Genomic DNA, 20,349 nt, shown 5'->3' with positions numbered 1-20,349 from the left:
TATCAGCAGACAACCCATGCTTCTTTCTTTTACCTACCACCTACTTCATGTGGGACAGTGGGATCGCTTCGAATGTACAACAACAATTAAGTCTCATGGTACTTGAGTGTCTTGTTTGCCACGTTTGCCACACGGTGAATAAAGGAACTCGAGAAAACAGTGGTATTCTGAGTTTATCGCACGTTAACACGGTCTCAAATTAATAAGGTTTTTCATTTTATGAAAATCAGAGAAACAACTGTCGTACGTAGCTTTTGTAAATAAATTGTTTTTATAATTCAAATTTGTGATTTTTCGATCTCAAAAATGTAATATTTTTGTTGCGTCAAAACTCACCCTCGTAAATTAAATCGTATGTTATTAATTTTAGTTTTATAACATTATATGATTAATTTAAAATACAATCGTAAGATAAGAGTATCTTTCGTTGTATTAAATTAAAGTTGTTTTTGTTTACCAAAAAAAAAAAATTAAAGTTGTTCTCTGCAATGTTGCAAATGAAAGCCACAGATTATGTGAAGTTGGTGAAGCCACATGGAAAATGGAACTCCACCCAAAACGCAAAGCATATGGATTTTCATCGTATTTCGTATACAAGGAGAAGCAAGTGAAGTCTCATATGCATGGGTCGATTTTGATGCATGTTGCTCTAAAAAATATTGGTGAAATATGTTGCTTTTCTAATGATCACCCTCGAATAGTTTTGAATTTGAGTTTTTTTTTTTTTTTTGTAGAGATGATATTTAAGAAAATACTTAAATAATATATAGTTGGATTGTTAGAATACGATGTAGAGTGAAATCTACAAAAGTATCCCTCAATTATTTGAGAAATCTTTCAACCAATAGTGATTGTAAATATATGTATTTGAAATTTGGACAATCGTCGTATGCTACTAAAACTCAATGAATTTTTTTATAGGACGTTAATAAGGCCATTGATGCCTTATAACTCATAATGTTAGGCGGTTAAAAAACAACACGTGCAAAGAATGTCATTAATCTTATAACACATAATGTTAGGCGGTTAAAAAGTAGCATGGCAAAGAATGAGAATAGGGGAGAATGAGTGTAGAGGGGATGAGAATGCTTCGTTGGATATGTGGGCACACGAGAAAGGGTAGGATTTAGAACGAAGATATTTGAGGTAAAGTAGGAGTGGCTGCAATTGAAGATAAGTTGAGAGAAAATAGTTTAAGATAGTTGGATAAGTGAACTAATGACCTACATATGCTCTGGTTAAAAAATTCGACTATGAAACGAAAGATTAGAACAAAATGAGTAGATGGCATAGAAAGACTTGGAAGGAGACTATAAGCTATTGAGTACTTGAAACCAACATAAAACTTGACGTAAAACTAAGCACAATTGCGTTTTAAGATTCATAATGATTTCACTTAATGAAACAAGACTTATTTGTTGGTGTATAGATTGCGTTTTTAGGTGATACCATGCAAGACAAACACGTGTCATAATAAATACATATTTCAAAAATTTAGAAAATTAGAAGTCTAATTTTGATGTTTGAAGTGGCTAATCAAAGAATTTAATATTGTGGCCCCTTAGAAAAAGGTTCGTAATTGTTGGCCCAACGTTGATACCGATCCAACTTGAACGTAAAATAGTCTTTTATTCACGCACCGACCCAAGTGTTATGTTGACTAAAAGGAAACTTTGAAATGTTTATGTTGACTAAAAAGAAAGTTTGAATTGTTACGTTAATCCATCGATGATGTTTTATGGCAATAACGGTAAATAAGTGTGTATATCCATTTGGTCACGGGTTTAATCTTTATCGATTTACCTTCTTTCTTAAGACCATCTACAATGGTTGGGCTAAAAGCCAAATTTTTTAGCCCGAAAAATTTAGCTTTTAGCCCAGAAACAGTTTTTTTGCTTCAACCGTTCTAGCCTAAAATTTTAGCCCGGGATTATTAAATAATGAACTTAGGCTTTTTTTTTGTTAAATTATTTTAAAAAAAAATAATAAATATGTAGATTATCGTAAATTACTTTTATGAACATTTTAATCTAAAAAAATTTAAATTCCGATAAATATTCGGTGGAGTCCATTCCGATTTCTGGGCTAAATTTTGGAGGGAATTTGGCATTGGTTTAACATTTAGCATTTAGCCCAAAATTTCCCCTTGGGTTGGAGTGGGTTTGGGGGGAAATTTTGGGAGGTAATTTAGCTTTTAGCCCACCATTAGAGTTGGTCTAAGCTGTAAGTTATAATTATTTTATTCATTAATACTAGCAAATGTCTTCACATATTGTGTGTGAACAATTTCATTTCATTTTGTTTTTTATTATAAAGTGGGATAAATTTTTTTAAAAGAAAAACTAATGAAAAGGGTTTGAAAACTTTGAGTTTTAATGATAAGGACAAAATAAAGGGTAAAGTAAATAGTACCAAGATTGACTTTTTAATGTAAAATGTGGTTTTTCGTTAAAGTGAACAGTACCGCGGACTTTTCGTTAAAACTCCCTTTTTAAAATTAAAAAAAAAAAAAAATCAGTTATGAAATTTGAGATAACGATGAGCAGCTTCTTCTAATGTGAGAATATTTTATTTTTATTTTTATTTTTTAAATAGGGTATGTTATATTAACCTGACTGTTAAATTATTGTAAAAAGCAGCAAAATTTATGTTCATATAATTACTAAATTTTTATTTGAGTTTAGTTTTGATGAGATGATTAAAATGGTAATCTCCCAGTGTGTTGGTTGACAACCAGAATTTTATTAATATGTAGGTTAAACTATCATTTGTCAAACAAAAAGTTATGTTAAATGTAGGTGTTTATCTGTAAGAGCAAGTCTAGCGTTGTGCATTGCCTTGGGGACCGACTACTCAAAAACCCAAATTGCCAGCCTTCCTTGCTCCAGCCCATGCTGGCAATTGGGCTAGAGGCGGGCCTATGGGAGAGGGGAGGCAGGAATACACGGCCCAAGCGCCTGAGGCGCACTACTGACGTCAACCACGTTATAAATTAATAAAAAAATTAATAAAATTTTTAAAAAGTGTAACAAATCCGAAAACAAAATTAAAAAAAAAAGATTTAATTTTGCTATAAATATCTTATTATTATGTTCAAACTTACACCACAATTTTGTATTTTCTCAAATACTTTGGGTTGTAATTTCTTATTTAATGATACGTGGTACAACGAGACAGATTTAAAATCCTATCCGAAATTACAAATAAAATTATTTTTTATTATTTTATAAAATAAAAATTACTAATATTTTATTGTCTATTGCCATGACTATTCAGTTTAGAGGTGAAAATGCAAAAAATAATTACTGTTAATTAAAGATAGTTACTATTCACTGAAGGGGATTCAATAGGCAGTTGCCCTAAGAGCAACTCCACCCCTATCCACTTTGTGCCAGCACCCAGCCCATTTATCCACTTAATTGAACAGTAACAGACTCAATGAACAGTAATAGGCCAAAGCATCTCCACCCCAAAAAAAAATGTGCTGGCACCTAGTCTAAAAATGCGCTGGCACAAACGATCTCCACCCCTACAAAATGCGCTGGCACCCAGTCCATTTAAAATATTAAATAATTTTTTTATAAAATAATAAAAAAAAATAGTTTTAATTTCGGATATGATTTTTAGCCAATCTCGTCACGCCACGTGTCATTATCCGAACGTACTATTTTTTGAATAGATTTCCGCTAAGATTTTCAACCAATCCCGACAACCCACGTGTCACTTCCTGTTTACAATAATTTAGGCAAGATTTCGATAAGATTTTTAACCAATCTCGTCACGCCACGTGTCATGATCCGAACGTACTATTTTTTGAATAGATTTCCGCTAAGATTTTCAACCAATCACGTAGTGCCACGTGGCATTGTCCAGAACCTCATCTTTTTTTTTTTTGTCCATATAAACCCTACATCCCTACATCCATCCTCACACTAAACTCAATCCTTTTTTTTAGCTCAGAATTATTCTTTATCGTTTTCAAATCTTGAGTTCTTACAATGTCTTCTTCAAGGAGAGCGTATAAACAGTTGCAAGAGCAGCAGAAAAGGTTGTTGGCACATAAGAAATTAAATAAGTACATAAAAGTACATAAAAATTACATAAGTATTTGGAATGCATATTACATAAAAATTACATAAGAAATTAAATAAATTAAAATAATCAAATCGGGTGGAATGCATATAAATAAATAAAAATATTGTTACCTCATCCGCTAAACTTGTCCCACTACGCAAATTACCAGAAGCATGAGAGAGGGCGTTTTTCCAACAAGTAAAGGATGCGTTGAGTTTTTTCCAACGACCTTGAAGACCTTGACTAGATCTGGCATCTTTTCCATGTACATCGTTGAACGATTTCGTAATTTTACTCCACATTTCTCGCTTATCCATCTCATTACCCGTAATCGGGTCATGAGTAGTGCGAACCCAACATTCACACAACGTAACATCTTCACTGAGCTTCCACGAAGTCATTTTTTTCTCTCAAAGTGTACAAAATATTCAAATGTAGAAAGTGTAGAAAATATTGAAATGTGGTGTAAGGTGGAAGATGAGGGTTAGGTATTTATAGAAAAAAAAAAATTAATTTTTTAAAATTTTTCTGTATTTTTTAAAAAAATTTTGACATTTTTTAATTAGTTTTTAATAAATTTTAATGTTGTAATTAATCGGGACCGTTGGATTTGAAAAATAATCAAATCCAACAGCACTCATTACGCCACGTGGCCAACGGTCAAATTTCTGACCGTTGGGCCTTTTTTTTTTTTTTTTTTTTAAATTTTTGGTGAAATAAACGTGGACCGTTGATCTATGATCGGACGGTCCAATTTAAAATTGAAATTGAATTTTTTTTTACCGTTGGAAATCCAACGGCCTAAAAAACTAGCCGTTGGAAATCCAACGGCTCTGAGGAGGCCACGTATCCTTCACCCCGGACGACTGCAAGTTGCCCTGCCGCGCGGGCCCCACCGCCTGCAAAGCTGTCGGCTACTCGCCTGGCCTCCCGTGTGTTGTGCACACGCCAGAAACAAACCGGGGAATGGGTCTGTCCATTTTGGGCTGGGCTCTTGACTGGCACGGGCTGGGTGCCAGGCAAGTTGGCGGGCTGGAGCACTTTCCCTGCATGCCGGGCTGTTATTTGGACTTGGTGCTGGGCAAAAAAAGCTCCGGTGGAGCTGCTCTAAGAGGCCTTCCAACACTGGAAGTGCTCTAAAAAATATATATATATGAATCAACGCAAAAAAAATAAAATATATATCAAACGCAGCGTTTAACTGTAATGTTCTCCTAACGTTTAACACCGGAGAAAACTTAGGGTGGGAAGTACGAAGATGGCGCTCGTTCTTAACCTAATCCCGCCATCCCAAACCCTCTTTCAGTCGTCGTCCTCCTCCACTCGCCCACTTCCGACTTTCGTTTCCCGCCCAAATGAAGCAACTCAGGACTGGAATTCTCTTCTGTTCAAGCTCAAGTGCCGCGGCAGGTTCTCTTGCCTTTTCTCAGACAATAGCAAACAGGTCCCAACATCCCAAATTTCAATTCAATTTCCCCTTTTGTTTTCTAATTTCCCTCTTCTAATTTGTCAAAAGAGATGATAAAATACCAATTTTCAGAATTTTGACAGCTGACCATGTGGATTTTGAACAATTTTAGGCAAATTGAGCAAACAGTTCAGTTGGGTTTGTATTTTGTTTGGCAATGATGCATTCCTTCTTGTTAGTTTCTCAGTGGAGTATTATGTGTTTTCTCGTGGTATCCTTCTCTGCTTGGCCATTTGCCCTGTGCGGTTTGAGCCTTTGGGAAACTGTATGCTCAGTTAAATTGTGCTTGGAGATTTACATTTGAACATTCAATTATGTCCGAAAAACACTGCGTTCTTTTAGTGCCCGAGCAAAGTGAATTAGCTTTATGCATTGATTTGAGTTTTGAATAAAAGTCGAGTATTTGGTAGTTTGAGCATTCAATTTGTTGGAGAATTGTAAAGAATCATCGAGTGTTGAGTTAATGGTGCACACAAAAGGAAAGGGACCTCTCCGGATCCCTTTCCATCTGAGCCTACTGACCACACAATCCGAGCCTTTGAAATTTGATCCAACGGTTAAAAACAGAGGGTCCCATTAAAAGTTATAATAACTTTAGCCGTTGAATCAAATTTCAAAAGCCCGGATTGTGTGGTCAGTAGGCTCAGATGGAGAGGATCCCTTTCCCACACAAAAGGTTGTTCCACTCAGCTTGCAGAAAGCCTATTTTTCCCTGACAATGTTCTTATGATTTAGTTGTCTCGAACACCATCTGTTGCTCAAGGTATAGGGGCTGCTGACAAGGTCTAACCATGACACTGCACATTGTCATTCGGACAAATAACAATTTTATCAGATGTAACTTGCTGAAAAGAGGAGTTGATTGATCTCTTGGTCCCTCTTTTCATCTGGTTTAATGGGCCATAATTTAAATGCGGGTTCATCTTTCATGTATGAATTTAACTTAACCATTTTACGGTTCCAGGACCAAGCTAGGAAAGCTTTAGAAGGTGCACTTGGTGGAAAGAAAGATGAATTCGAGAAATGGGACAAAGAAATTAAGAGAAGGGAGGAGGTGGGTGGAGGAGGCAGCACTGGTGGAGGGGGATGGTTTGGGTGGGGTAGATGGTTTGGATGGTCGAATGATGGCAATTTCTGGCAAGAAGCACAACAAGCAAGTCTTGCTGTGATAGGTATCATCGTGATGGTAAGAAACTTCTTGCCCCATAACTAAATTCAACTCAATGCCGTTGCCTGGAATATATACAGACCTCTCTATATCTCATATTCTTATTCTTGATTTTCAGTACCTCATAATTGCAAAGGGAGAACTGATGCTTGCTGTCATCTTCAATCCGTTGCTATACGCCTTGCGAGGGACAAGAAGTGGGTTTGCTTTCATAACTTCGAGAATCTTAAGGAAGGCAGCACCAGATGGCCATAGTATCTCGATGAAGGAAGCCTATAGCACTGTCTCCGCTAAGGAGAGTGTTCTAAGAAAATGGGGAAGTGACTAGTGAGTGATGATTTTTTTTCAGGTTTGAGATCACTCCTAACATGCATTGAGAATGTGACCACTATTCTTTGTATCTCAAGTCCAGAACGCGTTTAATTTGCTGCAATGCTGAACTTGTGATCAGGCCCTTGAATGAACAACTTGTGGATTCAACTTTAAAATCACGAAAATACCATCTAACGGTATTTTCATTCAATTATACATTGTTATGTGAAAAAGTTAACGTAAATAATACTATGTGATTGACTTTGTATATCGTCGGAGATGCATTTTTCAACCTCAAATTTTTTCTGAGAATTGGCCTTGTATAAAGGTAAATGTTTGACCAATTCCTACAATAGGGGGCAATCATAATCCGATCATTGCTTTGATTCCTCGGCTTTGGATCCTCTAATTATTTAGTAGTTGCAATTTCAATTAATCCCCTACCAAGAAATTTAAATCAATCATAAAAGCTAATCGCCCAAATTATTAAATAAAAACATGTCATGCTGCTCATGCACATGTGTTATCTGGAAAATGATCTGCCTATGAATTTTATATAGCATTGTGGAGCTTTATAGTGCCACATTATTAGTCACAACTCTGACGTATCAATTAACAAATAAAATTATTCCATCTTGTAGCGGTTTCGAACACATCATTCATATTGGGGAATTAGACTAGTTATCAGGACAGCTTCTTGACCGGTCTCTTTTATCCCTTTTATTTTCAGGTAATGTTAGAGATATTAAATTTATAGAGAAAGTTTTGGAAACTAACCCTTTATTTTCATGTTTTACCAGGAGCTACAATTTTGGAAGGTACTAGGTGAGTGAGCATGATCTAATCTAAACGTAGCGATTGCTCGTGTATAAAGAAATCACATATGCTTTAACTAATATAATTATGTTATCCTCTCTAACAAATATGATTACACATGTAAATTATAAAACTAAAAGTAAAGATAAAAAGCGGAAAATAGGAAGGGGTCAAAAGTTGCTATCTTTGGTCCACCCAATCCACAGGCTTAAGCATGTCTCATCCGATGTGTTTGTTTCTGTGTTTCAAAAATTGAAAATCCCTCCTCGAGTCCTGGTCTTCGTGGAAGCTAGTGCTGCAACAAGTGACCCTCACGATCTCTCCACCCTTCTCTCTCTCCTCTCTCTCTCTAAAAGTTTCGGATCACCACACGACCATTTCCTCTCGGCTTGAAAACTCCTCCTAAACACTCCCTTCTCTCCCGCCCCGCCAACTTTTTTTTCTTGATGCAAGGTTTATCCTTGATGGGTTTTTCTTAATTTTCTGTTTACTTTTCTGGGTTTTACTGAAACTCCCTCATATTTTATTGGGTTTCTGTCTCCCAATTTTCTTGTTGTTTTCCCACAGAGATTCTCCAACTGGGTGTTTTGTCTTGTTCTTTTTGTTTATTTTGTTCTGTTTTTTCATTTTTTACTTGTAATACTTTGGTCATTGGGTCTACATTCTCTGTGCCCTTTGATCTTTTTGTTGGGGGTTGGTGACCTGTTGATGTCTCTGGCCGTTGGACTTGTTTCGAGTTCCAAAAACATGGGGTTGGATGATGATAACGCCGCCAAGGTTTCCGACAAGACGGCGAAAACCGGTGAGGCAAGTGCGGATCAACTATCCACAGGGATGGTTAGATCACCCAGTGAGGGTTCTCTCTGTCAGACCGAGGACGAAGACGACGATGACGAAGTAAAGAAGATTGAGTTGGGGCCTCAGTTCACTCTCAAAGAACAAATTGAGAAGGATGCGGTTTGTGTTTTGGTTCGTTGTCTCTATTTTGAAGAATGTGGCATTCGGGTTTTTGTATCTGGCTAACGTTGTTGTTGTTTGTTTGTGGTGATAATTTTGAGGTTTTAGGACGATGAGAGCTTGAGGAGGTGGAAGGAACAGCTTCTTGGGAGTGTGGATGTTAATTCTGTCGGAGGTAATCTTTCTTTTCCTTCGAAATTTCGAATTCGTTTTTGTCAAATGAAAAAATGGAGCCTGAAAGTGTGTAAATTTTGATTTTTGCCTTTCAATTTCCAGCTGAAGTTCAAAACTTTAGGCCCGTTTGATCACCATTTCGGCTTTTAGTTCTAGAAAAACAAATGTAAAACTGAAAACGAAATGGTTAAACCGGCGTTTAGCTTCGTCACATGATTTTGTTTGCACGCTTTTGTTTTATATCTTCAGCCGTCGATATATCTTCAACTGTCAGTAAAATATATGTTTGTTTTGGTGTATAAATATGCTGCTGATTTCAGCTTGCGGTATGCGATTTTTACGATCTCTGATGGAACAACTTTGTTTCTGTCTGTTTTTGTGCAGAAACTCTAGAGCCAGAAGTTAAGATCATGAGCCTGGCAATTAAATCCCCTGGCAGATCTGATATAATTCTTCCGATTCCTGTCGACGGAAATCCCAAAGGGTTGTGGTTTACTTTGAAAGAAGGTAGCCGTTACAGCCTCAAATTCACTTTTCAGGTCAGCAATAACATCGTTTCAGGTCTCAAATACACCAACACGGTCTGGAAAACTGCTGTGAAAGGTACTCTCTCTCTCTCTCTCTCTCACACGCATATATTCATATTATGTAACAGCATTGATAAGCCTTAGGGAGTTTCGATGTTTCATTCTCGCGGATCATTTTCTTCGCAGTTGATAGCACGAAAGAGATGCTTGGAACATTTAGTCCACAGTCAGAGCCTTACACACATGTGTTGCCCGAGGACACAACCCCATCTGGCATATTTGCTAGGGGATCTTATTCAGCTCGAAGCAAGGTAAGTTTAACCGGCGCTTGATGTTTCCATAACCTCAGATCTTTCAAATTAGATTCATAAAACCGGACCCTTTTGCGAAAAGAATGAACTGGTAGATTTGGTACTTACACATCCACCATGTAGAAGAACGATATATGTTAGCCTGTTAGGATTGTGCTTCCAGTACTGAAAGCCCTCTTTGACATGAACTCCACTCACCGTCTCACATTATTCGCTTTTGGTTTTGTGGTACAGTTTGCTGACGATGACAACAAGTGCTACTTGGAGATTAATTACACCTTTGATATCCGAAAAGACTGGCAATCGTCGTAAAAATTCGATCTGTTTTATCGATTTGTAGTCCATTGTTTTGTTTTCTCAAGCTGAGACGATCTGCAATTCATTGTAAACATGTGAAAAATATTCCGCTGCTGCCTTTGTTTATTTTTCAATCCAATCTGAGACTGGTGACTTCATACAATGACGAGAGGATCGATCCCTTGAAACGAAGAGGGAAGGGTAAACAGATAATGGTTAATTCTCGTTAGCCAACGAGGGATGGCTCAATTGGTAAGGTCCCTTTCTTGTGTGACCGACCTGAAAATACCTATATAAATCCATACTAGTGGCAACTGGTAGTTAAGTGTCACGTATAAATCTTTATGACTTGAAGTTGTGGGTATGCTTTGATGCTGATGGTGATAGTTGTTTGAGAAGTATAATTATTCTTATGATGAAATAATTTATCTTATCCGGTGAAATAAATAATTACTCGTTGTTGCTCAAATTTAATCCACATTTTCAATGAAATAAATGATTATTGATAAACAATCCCAAACTGAAATATAGGCTAATGGCTAGTAAGATATCTTTTTGAGATATCCGTCAATATATACGTAAATTAGACAATCGATACTTCCGTAACAACCAATATTTAAACCCTTGGGCTGAATGCATGAAACAAGTAACACAAGATATGATTAATATATGTGGGAAGTTGGGAAAAGGGTTGGGGCCACGAGCGCTTGATTTTCATTATGGCACTAGCCATCCTCCAATTCTTGATTTGATTCTCATGATAGTTTGTGTTTTGAGCAACCAACTTCTCGGTTAGATGGACTTTTAAAATGACTAAAAATATTTTTGGTGAAAATGTTATTAGAACTAACGTTTAGTAAAAATGCAAATATCTTGAAAAAGCACTTAAAGTACTTCCCAGAGGAAGCACATAATTGGTGCTTCTTACAGAAAACACTTCAAGTGTTATTGGAACCCAAAAAGATTTTTTCTAAAAATATTTTCAATCATTTTAAAAGCACATCCAAACGAGCCTTAAGTTTTGAAACGTGAGCCTCGGACCATCAGGTGTTCTGACTAAGTTATTCTTTTGATATTGCCTATACAGGTTGATGATGTTACCAATCAACTTATATTATAACTCGTATTTATCAACAATTGTTATAAATAGGTCAAAGTTAGAGGAATAACCTTTTTAATGGTAGGTGCGAGGTATATGTAAAATGTCACACTAAAACTATAGCACAAGATGATAACAAATAAAGACAGGAATAGATGATGTTACTGATCTTTTTCTCTCGTTTTCTTCTTCTTATATTTTTCTGTATCTTTTGATTGCAGTCGAGTGCTCTATTTATAGAGCAACTCGTATTACTACATTTGAAATTTACAACACACTTTTTGACAAAATGATATCCTGAATTCCCAAAGTCAGTTTCCAAACTGTTATGGGAATTGACAATGTATATTTTTAGTCATAAACAATGCAAATGTTAAAAGCCAATCTGTGAGGGCATTGAAAAACTCCATCAAAACACTGGGCATTCACTACCCATCAGCATTTTCAACAACGATGTCGATATAGGGAAAATAAACCCGTAGCAGACTTACCATCACAGTTAAAAAACGGGCCTAGAACGTCTCCTTGGACCTATTCAGTATTAAGCCCATATTACGCCGAAGGTTCCGGAAGGTCCAAATTATTAGACTCTCTCTCTCTCTCTCTCTCTCTCTCTCAACTGAGCATCTTACCTTTCATTTTTGCTTCGAAACAAAATCGAAAGGCTCTCTCCCTCGCGCTTCTCCGACTGCAAACAGCACACTGATCTAGGTAATCGTTTTGCAATCTTCACCAAGCTAATTTCATCTGTATTTTATCTAATCACATGTAATTTCCGATATATTTTCAAATTCAAATCGGACGAGAAAGCAAAGAAATATCCTAACGCACATAACTCAACACTCTGATTTTCTTTCACTTTCCCTCGTTTTCTCGGCAACCAAACAGAGCATTTGCTATTTTATTGGTGTTAAAACTCGGAATGTTGCTATTGAGCTTTCAGTCGACTATTTTTTGGCGTGTATTAGCTTTTTACAGGTTTGTACTTTAGAACTGCTTTATATTTTTCTGTTCATGGCTGCGTTATATGCTTCTAGGGTTTCAGAAAAATCAAAGTTTGAATTTTGCCCTAATTTGTTTCTGTTAGTGTTGAAACAGGGAGATTTCAATTGGGTTAAGAGAATGAGCTCTAAGAGGGAACATGAAGGTAATGCTAGTGTGAACACGGAAGGGTTTGAATTGCATCCGAAGAGGCAAAAACTGAATGAGCATTCATCGCCGTCACCTGCCTCTGAAGGCACTCTACTTCCGGGTTTTAATTACGGAGACGTGGACGACGAGGACAACCACAGAAGGCCACCTGTGAGTGGCTTTAACGGGGACGGCGGCGATAATCAAAAGGGTGTACAGAATGGGGGTCAAGTAGGAGAACTAGAGGATGATGATGATGATGATGATGATGACCTTGAACAAGGACTTTACCAAAGGCGGGGACGTGAAATCGAGGTCAGGAGGGATTGCCCATATCTTGACACTGTCAATCGCCAGGTATATTTCTATTCTGAGTTGTTACAGTGTGGTATTCCAGCTTGTTTATATATTATCCATACAAAAGTATTAAGTGTATTGATACTGATTGCTTGCTTATTCTTTGTCCAGGTTTTGGATTTCGATTTTGAGAAGTTCTGCTCTCTGTCACTGTCAAATTTGAATGTGTATGCATGCTTGGTTTGTGGGAAGTATTACCAAGGCAGAGGGAAGAAGTCCCATGCATATACTCATAGCCTTGAAGCTGGGCACCATGTTTATATCAATCTCCGAACAGAGAAAGTTTATTGCCTTCCCGATGGATATGAAATAAGTGACCCATCATTGGATGATATTCGACATGTCCTAAACCCAAGGTTTGATGATTATATTTTCTTATTTTTCTAGTCTTCCTTGGGTATCCTTTTAAGTATGCATGAGTAAACGAATAACTTTGAATTCCTTGTAAGTATGCATAATTAAACAAATAATTTTGAATCCATTTGTTCTTATGTGTAGGTTTACTGAAGAACAAGTTGAGCAGATTGACAAGAACAAGCAATGGTCTAGAACACTTGATGGTTCTGATTACCTTCCTGGAATGGTATTGATTTTAGTTCTTGCACAAAATTCCACATATGTTTCTATTTCTGCTGTTGTCAATTCTGATGCTTGGTGCTATGTTTCAACTTCCTAATTTGCTTGGTCAATTCTGTAGAGTTTCCTTTCTATTAACTAACTCAGGGAAGAAGGATCTTTAATCCTTGCCAAATATGGAATTAGTTATGATAAATCTATTATGTGCGTAGCCAACAATTAGAGCTATGATATAGCTGTTCAGAGTTTTGATATACTTGTATGGTATCAAGAAAGCACCAGCCAGTTCTCTCTCATCCATAAGGTTAGACTAGATTGTTTTGAACCGCATAAGTACTGTGTTTTCATGCGTGTGGGAACTATTAGGGATGAATCTGTCTGATGGGTGCACTTCATTACAATGTGTCTTAAAAATATCTAGCAAGGTGTTATTTTGGCTCCTAAATGTTGCTACCTTTGTTTTCTTGATTTTGCAAAAAACAGGTGGGGCTCAATAACATCAAGGAGACTGATTTTGTGAATGTCACGATTCAGTCTTTAATGAGAGTCACTCCTCTAAGAAACTTTTTCCTTATCCCTAAGAATTATCAACATTGCAAGTCTCCACTTGTTCATCGATTTGGGGAGCTAACGAGAAAGATATGGCATGCACGAAATTTCAAAGGACAGGTTTGATCTTGATTCTTGTAGATTTCATATTTATGCCACTAGGTATTGTTATTAAACATTTTCATATGTCTTATATCTGTAATGTCTACAGGTCAGCCCACACGAGTTCCTACAGGCAGTTATGAAAGCCAGTAAGAAAAGGTTTCGAATTGGAGCACAGTCTGACCCAGTCGAATTCATGTCATGGCTGCTTAATACGCTGCATGCGAATCTTAGAACTTCAAAGAAAAATAGCAGCATCATATATGAGTGCTTTCAGGTTTTCTTTCTTATTCTTATTTTCCTTTGTTGTTGTATTGTTGTTGCTTCAATTTAACCTGCACTTTTCTTTAGAGTGTAATATGTTTTATTTCTGTGAATAGGGGGAACTGGAGGTTGTGAAGGAGATTCCTAATAAAGGTATTGAGAAGATAGAAAATAGTGATGACCAGAATTCAGGTGCTGCGACTGAAAATAAGGGCATTGTCAAGGAAACTTACAAAATGCCTTTCTTGATGCTTGGATTGGATTTGCCCCCACCACCGCTTTTCAAAGATGTGATGGAGAAAAATATAATACCCCAGGTACTGGGAACACTATTTTGTGCATATGACGACCTTTGTAGTCTCTATATATGTACTGCATCTTCTGGCGAGTGTGAAGGTCATTCTTTAGTTGCCTTTTTACAGGTTTTAATGTCTTTCTAATAATTTTAGTGCCTGAGTAACTTTTTTCCTAGCTTGTCAGGGGATTCCCATGGCTACATAAAACATGTCTGAATTTACTGGAGTTACGTACATTGACTTTAGTGGTGCTATTACCCAACTTGTACACTAGTTGTCTAAGATTGCTCTGAGTCGGATTCTGTAATTATAATCTTAGGTATTTACAACTTTGCTGGTCATTAAGATGGGTAGTTGGGCTATTCCTCAATTTTGTTGGTCTGAATGGAGGATAGTTGATTGCCTTGAATTAAGCGGTTGAGTCTTTCTTTCTGCTCCTGTTCAATACCATATAGTTACTTAAGATTTGATTGCAAATTAGGGACAAAGCAACTGGTCTTTCTTCTAAGCATTTTGGTTTTCCATTTTCCTTGAATATTGAATCGAGCCCAGGAAGATGCCCGTCATGTATGTCTCATTAGTCTTACATCATACATCATGCTCTGTTTAAACGATTATAGCACACCTATGTTATTTTGAGTTTTGCTTTCAAAATGTATTTATTTCTCATTTCTGTCTGGTATGGTTTAGGTCCCACTCTTCAACATTTTGAAGAAATTTGATGGGGAGACTGTCACTGAAGTGGTCCGACCTCGCATATCAAGGATGAGGTATCGAGTCACCAGATTACCTCAGTATCTTATTCTCCACATGCAACGTTTTACAAAGAACAATTTCTTTGTGGAGAAGAATCCCACACTAGGTGAGAATATATGTCTATGGAAATATTTTGTACTGGATGAATCAATCAGTAATGCTCATATTTTGTATTGGAATAATCATTTTGCAGTGAACTTTCCTGTGAAGAACCTCGAATTGAAAGATTACATCCCGTTGTCAACCACCAAAGAGAATGAGAGGCTGCGCTCAAAGTATGATCTCATTGCCAACATTGTCCATGACGGAAAACCTGGTGAAGGTTCCTACAGGGTGTTTGTACAAAGAAAATCCGAAGAGCTATGGTAAACTTTATTCTTTGTTTATTGGCCTAATGTAAATTTAAAGAAAATTCAAATGCATGGGCTCACTTCTGTTCTTTTCAGGTATGAGATGCAGGACCTTCATGTTTCTGAAACCCTTCCTCAAATGGTTGCGCTGTCAGAGACATATATGCAGATATATGAGCAGCAGCAGTAACACGGGACAATTTGAGGACTGTGGTGTTATAGTTCTGTGGATTTGACGTTTTGTATGTGGAGATGTACGAGCAGCAGCAGCAGTAACATGAAATTCGTAATGGTATGGTCCTGTGGATTCTACGTTTTGTAGTTTTGGCCAAATTTTGACAGTAAAGCAATCGATGTTAGAGTAGATAGCTTCGCGTCTAAAATTGTGTCTTGTAATCGAGGTGTAAAGTGCCGAAAGGAATGTAACGAACTGTTTGATAATTATCTGTTTATCAGAAAAAATTGTTTCCTTTCTTTTCTTCTGAGTGGATGCTTTCTAGTTTCTGGTATCACTGGTGAAATTGAATTGCATTAGGATGTGTTTGGAAGTGCTTTTAGAATACGTAAAAGCGTTTTTGTTGAAATATTTTTAAAATAAATCCTTAGTAAAATGCAAGGGAATCTTGAAAAGGCAGTTGAAAGTGCTTTGTGCTTGCACGTTATTGATGCTTCATTCAAAATGCATTTTAAGTGCTCTTGCAATTCAAAAATGCTTATCAAAAATGTTTTTAATCATTTTAAAAGTACTTTCAAACGAGTTTTTACTCTTTATGTTGTGGGCTGTTAACCAGAATTTTGTGGACATTTCGGAATACTTGCTGCTAGAAGTAGGTGGCAGGTTTTGAAAATTGCTAGTGGGTACTTTTCAATTATTCAATTGTTCGTTGCAACGTTATTCCTTTGGAAGCAGATGCTGATCCCTCAGTGTTGACACACAAATTGAACTCTGGAGTTGGTCAGGATTGACCCTTACTTGAAACACCAGTGGAAATAGTCGCAGTATCTGCCAAAGATTCAAACTTGGACGGCGATCGCGGGTGACAAATTTGGAAAATTTCGCCCCTTTATTTATTCACTTGAAGAAAATAATAAATTAACACTTTTATAGTCCTTATTGTAAGGGTTATTAATTTCTTACATGACTCATTAAAGCGATTCGAAATGACGTAAAAATTAACAGACTTTGGATCAACTGCTTAAGAATCCATTAACGAGTCGAGTTGTTATTGAGTCATTTGTTAAGTACCGATAAGATTTAGACGTACGCATGACAATGGCTTGCATGACCTATTAACGCGATACGAACCATTAATGAATTGAGGCCTATCTGTAATTTGCACAAATTTTCACTTTTGTACATGCAGTTTCGATTCGTAGTCATTTGTTAATTTTTTACAGCTACCGCTCTCTCTCTCTCTCTCTCTCTCTTTCAAGCCAAAGACATTGACCAAAACAAAATGCCTAACTCCATTGAATGGAAATAGTCCGTGGAATAGTACGTCACACCCTTTCCCCTGATTACCTAACTTTCCTTGGACCGGAAATGCTGCTGTGATTGTAGTTTTAAGCCCATCACTCATGAGGCACTGGCACCATTTAACTTTTCTACCTAGCAGTCAATGATTGCGTCGAGACGCCAGGACAATGACATCCCGCTTTCTCCGTTGCTGGACGACGATGGATTTGGTTTTTCCTTTTTCTTTTATTTTATGACAATGTCGTTTCGTCGGTGAGAGAATTAAGTTTTTTCCACATTACATACCTCCCTCTTCAGCTTCACAAGTCAAAAATATAATCTCCGTCTGACTGGATCCTATTGGTGATGTGATCAAATATTATCTTTTCTGTTCCATTTGCAGCTAGCCGCAGAATCATTCACGTCAACACATCAACAGTCCTGAGAGCTGATAGGTTCGTAGCTTCTTGAAGTGGTTAAGAGCGTTTATATTTGCTCTGATATCGTATAAGAAAAAGAATTCAAAGAAGCATCATTTCTTCGGGAAGAAGATGGAGGGTGAGATTGGAAACTTCATCAAGGTATGGCTCTCAGTTTACCTATCTCTATGCTACTGCTATGCAATTGCTAAGTTTGTGCCAAAGGGAGTTCCAAGACTTTTGCTCATAATTCCAATCGTGTCCCTCTTCCTATACCTCCCTCTCCACCTCTCCTCCCTCCATCTCGGCGGCACCACCGCTTTCTTCATTTCTTGGCTTGCAAACTTCAAGCTCTTGCTTTTCGCTTTCGGCAAAGGCCCTCTCTGCTCCGACCCTTCGATATCTCTTCTCCGTTTCGTGGCGGTTGCTTGCTTACCCATCAAAATCCAGCAAAACCCGTATTCAAAAACCCAAAACAAAGAAAACCCAGCCCCGAAAATAACCAAAAATGGAACAAAATCCCCATTAAACTACGCAGTTAAAGTCCTACTCTTTGCCTTGTTGGTTAAGCTATATGACTACAAGGAGCACATTCATCCAAAGCTCTTATGGATCATGTATTGCTTCCACATATACTTCGCCTTGGAAATAATCCTAGTCATCGCCGCCACGTTGGCTCGAGCGCTTCTGGGGCTGGAGCTTGAGCCCCAATTCAACGAGCCTTACCTCTCGTCCTCGCTCCAGGACTTCTGGGGTAGGCGATGGAACATCATGGTCACCAGCATCCTGCGCCCAACCGTGTATGAGCCTATCCTCGCGCTAGCAACTCGTGTGGTCGGGCGCAGGTGGGCTTCTCTCGCCGGCGTGATGGGGACGTTTGTGGTGTCCGCAATCATGCACGAGCTCATATTCTACTACCTGGGCAGGACGCGGCCCACTTGGGAGATCACGTGGTTCTTCCTCCTCCACGGGGCGTGCTTGATGGCTGAGATCGGCGTCAAGAAGGCGGTCGGGAAACGGAAGAAGCTGCAGCTGCCGAGGTCAGTGTCCGGGCCGTTGACCGTCGCGTTTGTGACGGCCACCGTATTTTGGCTCTTCTTTCCTCCTCTGCTGCGGTGTAAGGCAGACGTGAGGGCATTGGAGGAGTACGCGGCTGTTGGTGCGTTTGTGAAGCATATCGGCCATGCTTTCGCTTCTACAGCGGTGAACGCAACAGCGACAATAACAAGAACCTCGTAATAAAAGCAGACTTGTGGTGGAGAAATTTTTGAATGTCATCGGTCGACGGGTTGGTATAGTATGTATTATCATACAAATACGAAGATATTTATTTTAAAATATTAATAACTTAAAAAATAAAAAATTTCTATGATAGTTTTAGCTGTTGACATTGTATTAACTAAAGCTACAACTTTAATAATTTTTAAATAGATATTTTCCCATTTGATCAGTCGGCTTCATTCTTGTCCTGGTAATAACTTCTCACGTTATGTAAAGACCAAGTTTTATTTTTTATTTTTTATTTTTATTGAGAAAAAGATGATGTCTTGATTATTTCGTTTAAATAATATGTTAATTTTTTGTTTAATATAATTTAAATATAAGACATATTGTATGCATACATGCAGTAAGTAAATAATTTGAAAAAGAAAAAATGATGGACAATAATAATAACAACATAAGATTGACACATAGGTGAATTTTACATTGGGGAATTGAAAAAATTAAGAAATAATACATGTGTGTAATAATATATAAGTGTATAGTTTTATTCTTAATAGTACTGATAAAACTTAACACTTAATAATATAATTTTTTTTAGTACATCGATATTTTTATATTAAGGGAAGAAGAAGTTCGGCCAAGTCACATAATGAATAACCTAATTTGGTATCGAATTCGTCATTCACGAGATTCGAATCTAAGACCTTTCACTTTGAAATAAAAAAAAATACTATCAAACCGCAGTACTGAGTAATAATAATATAGTTGAATTAGAACAGTATCGGTGTAAATATCTGACAATAGGGCTTGCCGGTTTTCTTGTGGGATATGATGGTATGTAATGTGGCAGGATTGTATTTGCCACCGTCCAGAAAAACATGTAAGTGAGAAAATATAACCAAACAGAACAATACTTGGGTACTCACTGGAGAGTACCCAGTATTCTGACTTGGAGACGTGGAACAACTAGATAACAACACTTGTTCATCTCAAATCTGCCCAAACATAACCAAACAGCCTTTATTCTGTTTGCCAAACATATGCTATCGTGCTATCCAAACACACGGTTTCTCCCTCACCGAAATACTACCAGCCCCCTATCCCATTATCGCAAGCCACCATCCTCTCCCACCACCACTAAGCGCATCCCGCCCATATTCAGCGCACCCAACCCTCCTTCAGTCGGTGACTCCACCCCCGCAGCGAGACCGCCTCGACGAAATCTGGGAGGATTACAAATTGGGGTTTCTCAGTTAAAAACTCGATGTTGGCTTGGCGAGTGAGCTTGAAGCTTGCATGCCGGAGCCGACGAGGCCACGAGATGGGGTTGATGGAGGTAGGAGGAGGATAGGACTTGTCCAGATCCACCTTGACAAGGGCAATGGGAGGAAGAAGGGGGCTGTTTGGTTCTTAGCATATCAAAAATTTAATAAAGAATTAAAGGGACGGCTGTGCTGATTTTATTGGCCCATATCATTTGATCAGTAAATTTGGTACTTTTCCGTGAATATCTAAGTATTATCCGTTTACACATACGTGTAAGCATTATATTTCATGATTTTGACATATGTATTCTCCCGAATTAGTTTTAAGGAACTTTAACGAAAAACTACCAGTATTGTTAACTTTAATGAAAAGTCATATTTTTACTCTAAAAAGTCAATCA

At 37.6% G+C, this 20,349-nt stretch overlaps 4 protein-coding genes across 5 annotated transcripts; all 4 read left to right on the top strand.

Moving 5' to 3' along the window:
• The first annotated feature begins 5,283 nt into the window (after positions 1-5,283).
• Positions 5,284-7,236, top strand: LOC137729277 (uncharacterized). Its single transcript, XM_068468150.1, has 3 exons — positions 5,284-5,518; positions 6,507-6,728; positions 6,829-7,236. Exons 1-3 carry the CDS (start codon positions 5,333-5,335, stop codon positions 7,036-7,038), a joined length of 618 nt encoding a protein of 205 aa, XP_068324251.1. The 5' UTR covers positions 5,284-5,332; the 3' UTR covers positions 7,039-7,236.
• A 1,085-nt stretch (positions 7,237-8,321) lies between these two features.
• Positions 8,322-10,268, top strand: LOC137729278 (rho GDP-dissociation inhibitor 1). Its single transcript, XM_068468151.1, has 5 exons — positions 8,322-8,795; positions 8,904-8,970; positions 9,354-9,572; positions 9,683-9,807; positions 10,042-10,268. The coding sequence occupies exons 1-5, from the start codon at positions 8,547-8,549 to the stop codon at positions 10,117-10,119; spliced, it is 738 nt and encodes a 245-aa protein (XP_068324252.1). The 5' UTR covers positions 8,322-8,546; the 3' UTR covers positions 10,120-10,268.
• Positions 10,269-11,831: 1,563 nt separating this feature from the next.
• LOC137729249 (uncharacterized) lies at positions 11,832-16,062 on the top strand. 2 transcript variants are annotated; one of them, XM_068468120.1, is made up of 11 exons: positions 11,850-11,914; positions 12,092-12,181; positions 12,302-12,691; positions 12,803-13,047; positions 13,190-13,274; positions 13,751-13,936; positions 14,028-14,195; positions 14,299-14,499; positions 15,169-15,340; positions 15,428-15,599; positions 15,681-16,062. In XM_068468120.1, exons 3-11 carry the CDS (start codon positions 12,326-12,328, stop codon positions 15,772-15,774), a joined length of 1,689 nt encoding a protein of 562 aa, XP_068324221.1. In that variant the 5' UTR covers positions 11,850-11,914; positions 12,092-12,181; positions 12,302-12,325; the 3' UTR covers positions 15,775-16,062. The 2 variants fall into 2 exon arrangements, with proteins under 2 accessions (XP_068324220.1, XP_068324221.1); XM_068468119.1 differs by lacking the exon at positions 12,092-12,181 and having other exon boundaries at positions 11,832-11,914.
• Positions 16,063-17,323: 1,261 nt separating this feature from the next.
• On the top strand, positions 17,324-18,903 carry LOC137729845 (acyl-CoA--sterol O-acyltransferase 1-like). Its single transcript, XM_068468888.1, has one exon. It carries the CDS (start codon positions 17,592-17,594, stop codon positions 18,696-18,698), a length of 1,107 nt encoding a protein of 368 aa, XP_068324989.1. The 5' UTR covers positions 17,324-17,591; the 3' UTR covers positions 18,699-18,903.
• The last annotated feature ends 1,446 nt before the right edge of the window (positions 18,904-20,349 follow it).

The sequence above is a fragment of the Pyrus communis genome, chromosome 3 (assembly GCF_963583255.1).
Source record: "Pyrus communis chromosome 3, drPyrComm1.1, whole genome shotgun sequence".
In the NCBI taxonomy this organism is placed as follows: domain Eukaryota; kingdom Viridiplantae; phylum Streptophyta; class Magnoliopsida; order Rosales; family Rosaceae; genus Pyrus; species Pyrus communis.
This window is presented reverse-complemented; position numbering and strand designations above follow the sequence as displayed.

Excerpts from the sequence above, each read along its gene's own strand:
- LOC137729249 (XM_068468119.1), top strand. The coding sequence starts at position 12,326 with ATGAGCTCTAAGAGGGAACATGAAGGTAATGCTAGTGTGAACACGGAA. Across the intron at positions 14,500-15,168 it reads AGAAAAATATAATACCCCAG|GTCCCACTCTTCAACATTTT; the intron begins GTACTGGGAACA and ends GGTATGGTTTAG. Across the intron at positions 15,600-15,680 it reads AGAAAATCCGAAGAGCTATG|GTATGAGATGCAGGACCTTC; the intron begins GTAAACTTTATT and ends TGTTCTTTTCAG.
- LOC137729845 (XM_068468888.1), top strand. The coding sequence starts at position 17,592 with ATGGAGGGTGAGATTGGAAACTTCATCAAGGTATGGCTCTCAGTTTAC.
- LOC137729278 (XM_068468151.1), top strand. The coding sequence starts at position 8,547 with ATGTCTCTGGCCGTTGGACTTGTTTCGAGTTCCAAAAACATGGGGTTG. Across the intron at positions 8,971-9,353 it reads GGATGTTAATTCTGTCGGAG|AAACTCTAGAGCCAGAAGTT; the intron begins GTAATCTTTCTT and ends GTTTTTGTGCAG. Across the intron at positions 9,808-10,041 it reads CTTATTCAGCTCGAAGCAAG|TTTGCTGACGATGACAACAA; the intron begins GTAAGTTTAACC and ends TTTGTGGTACAG.
- LOC137729277 (XM_068468150.1), top strand. The coding sequence starts at position 5,333 with ATGGCGCTCGTTCTTAACCTAATCCCGCCATCCCAAACCCTCTTTCAG. Across the intron at positions 5,519-6,506 it reads TCTCAGACAATAGCAAACAG|GACCAAGCTAGGAAAGCTTT; the intron begins GTCCCAACATCC and ends TTACGGTTCCAG. Across the intron at positions 6,729-6,828 it reads TGATAGGTATCATCGTGATG|TACCTCATAATTGCAAAGGG; the intron begins GTAAGAAACTTC and ends CTTGATTTTCAG.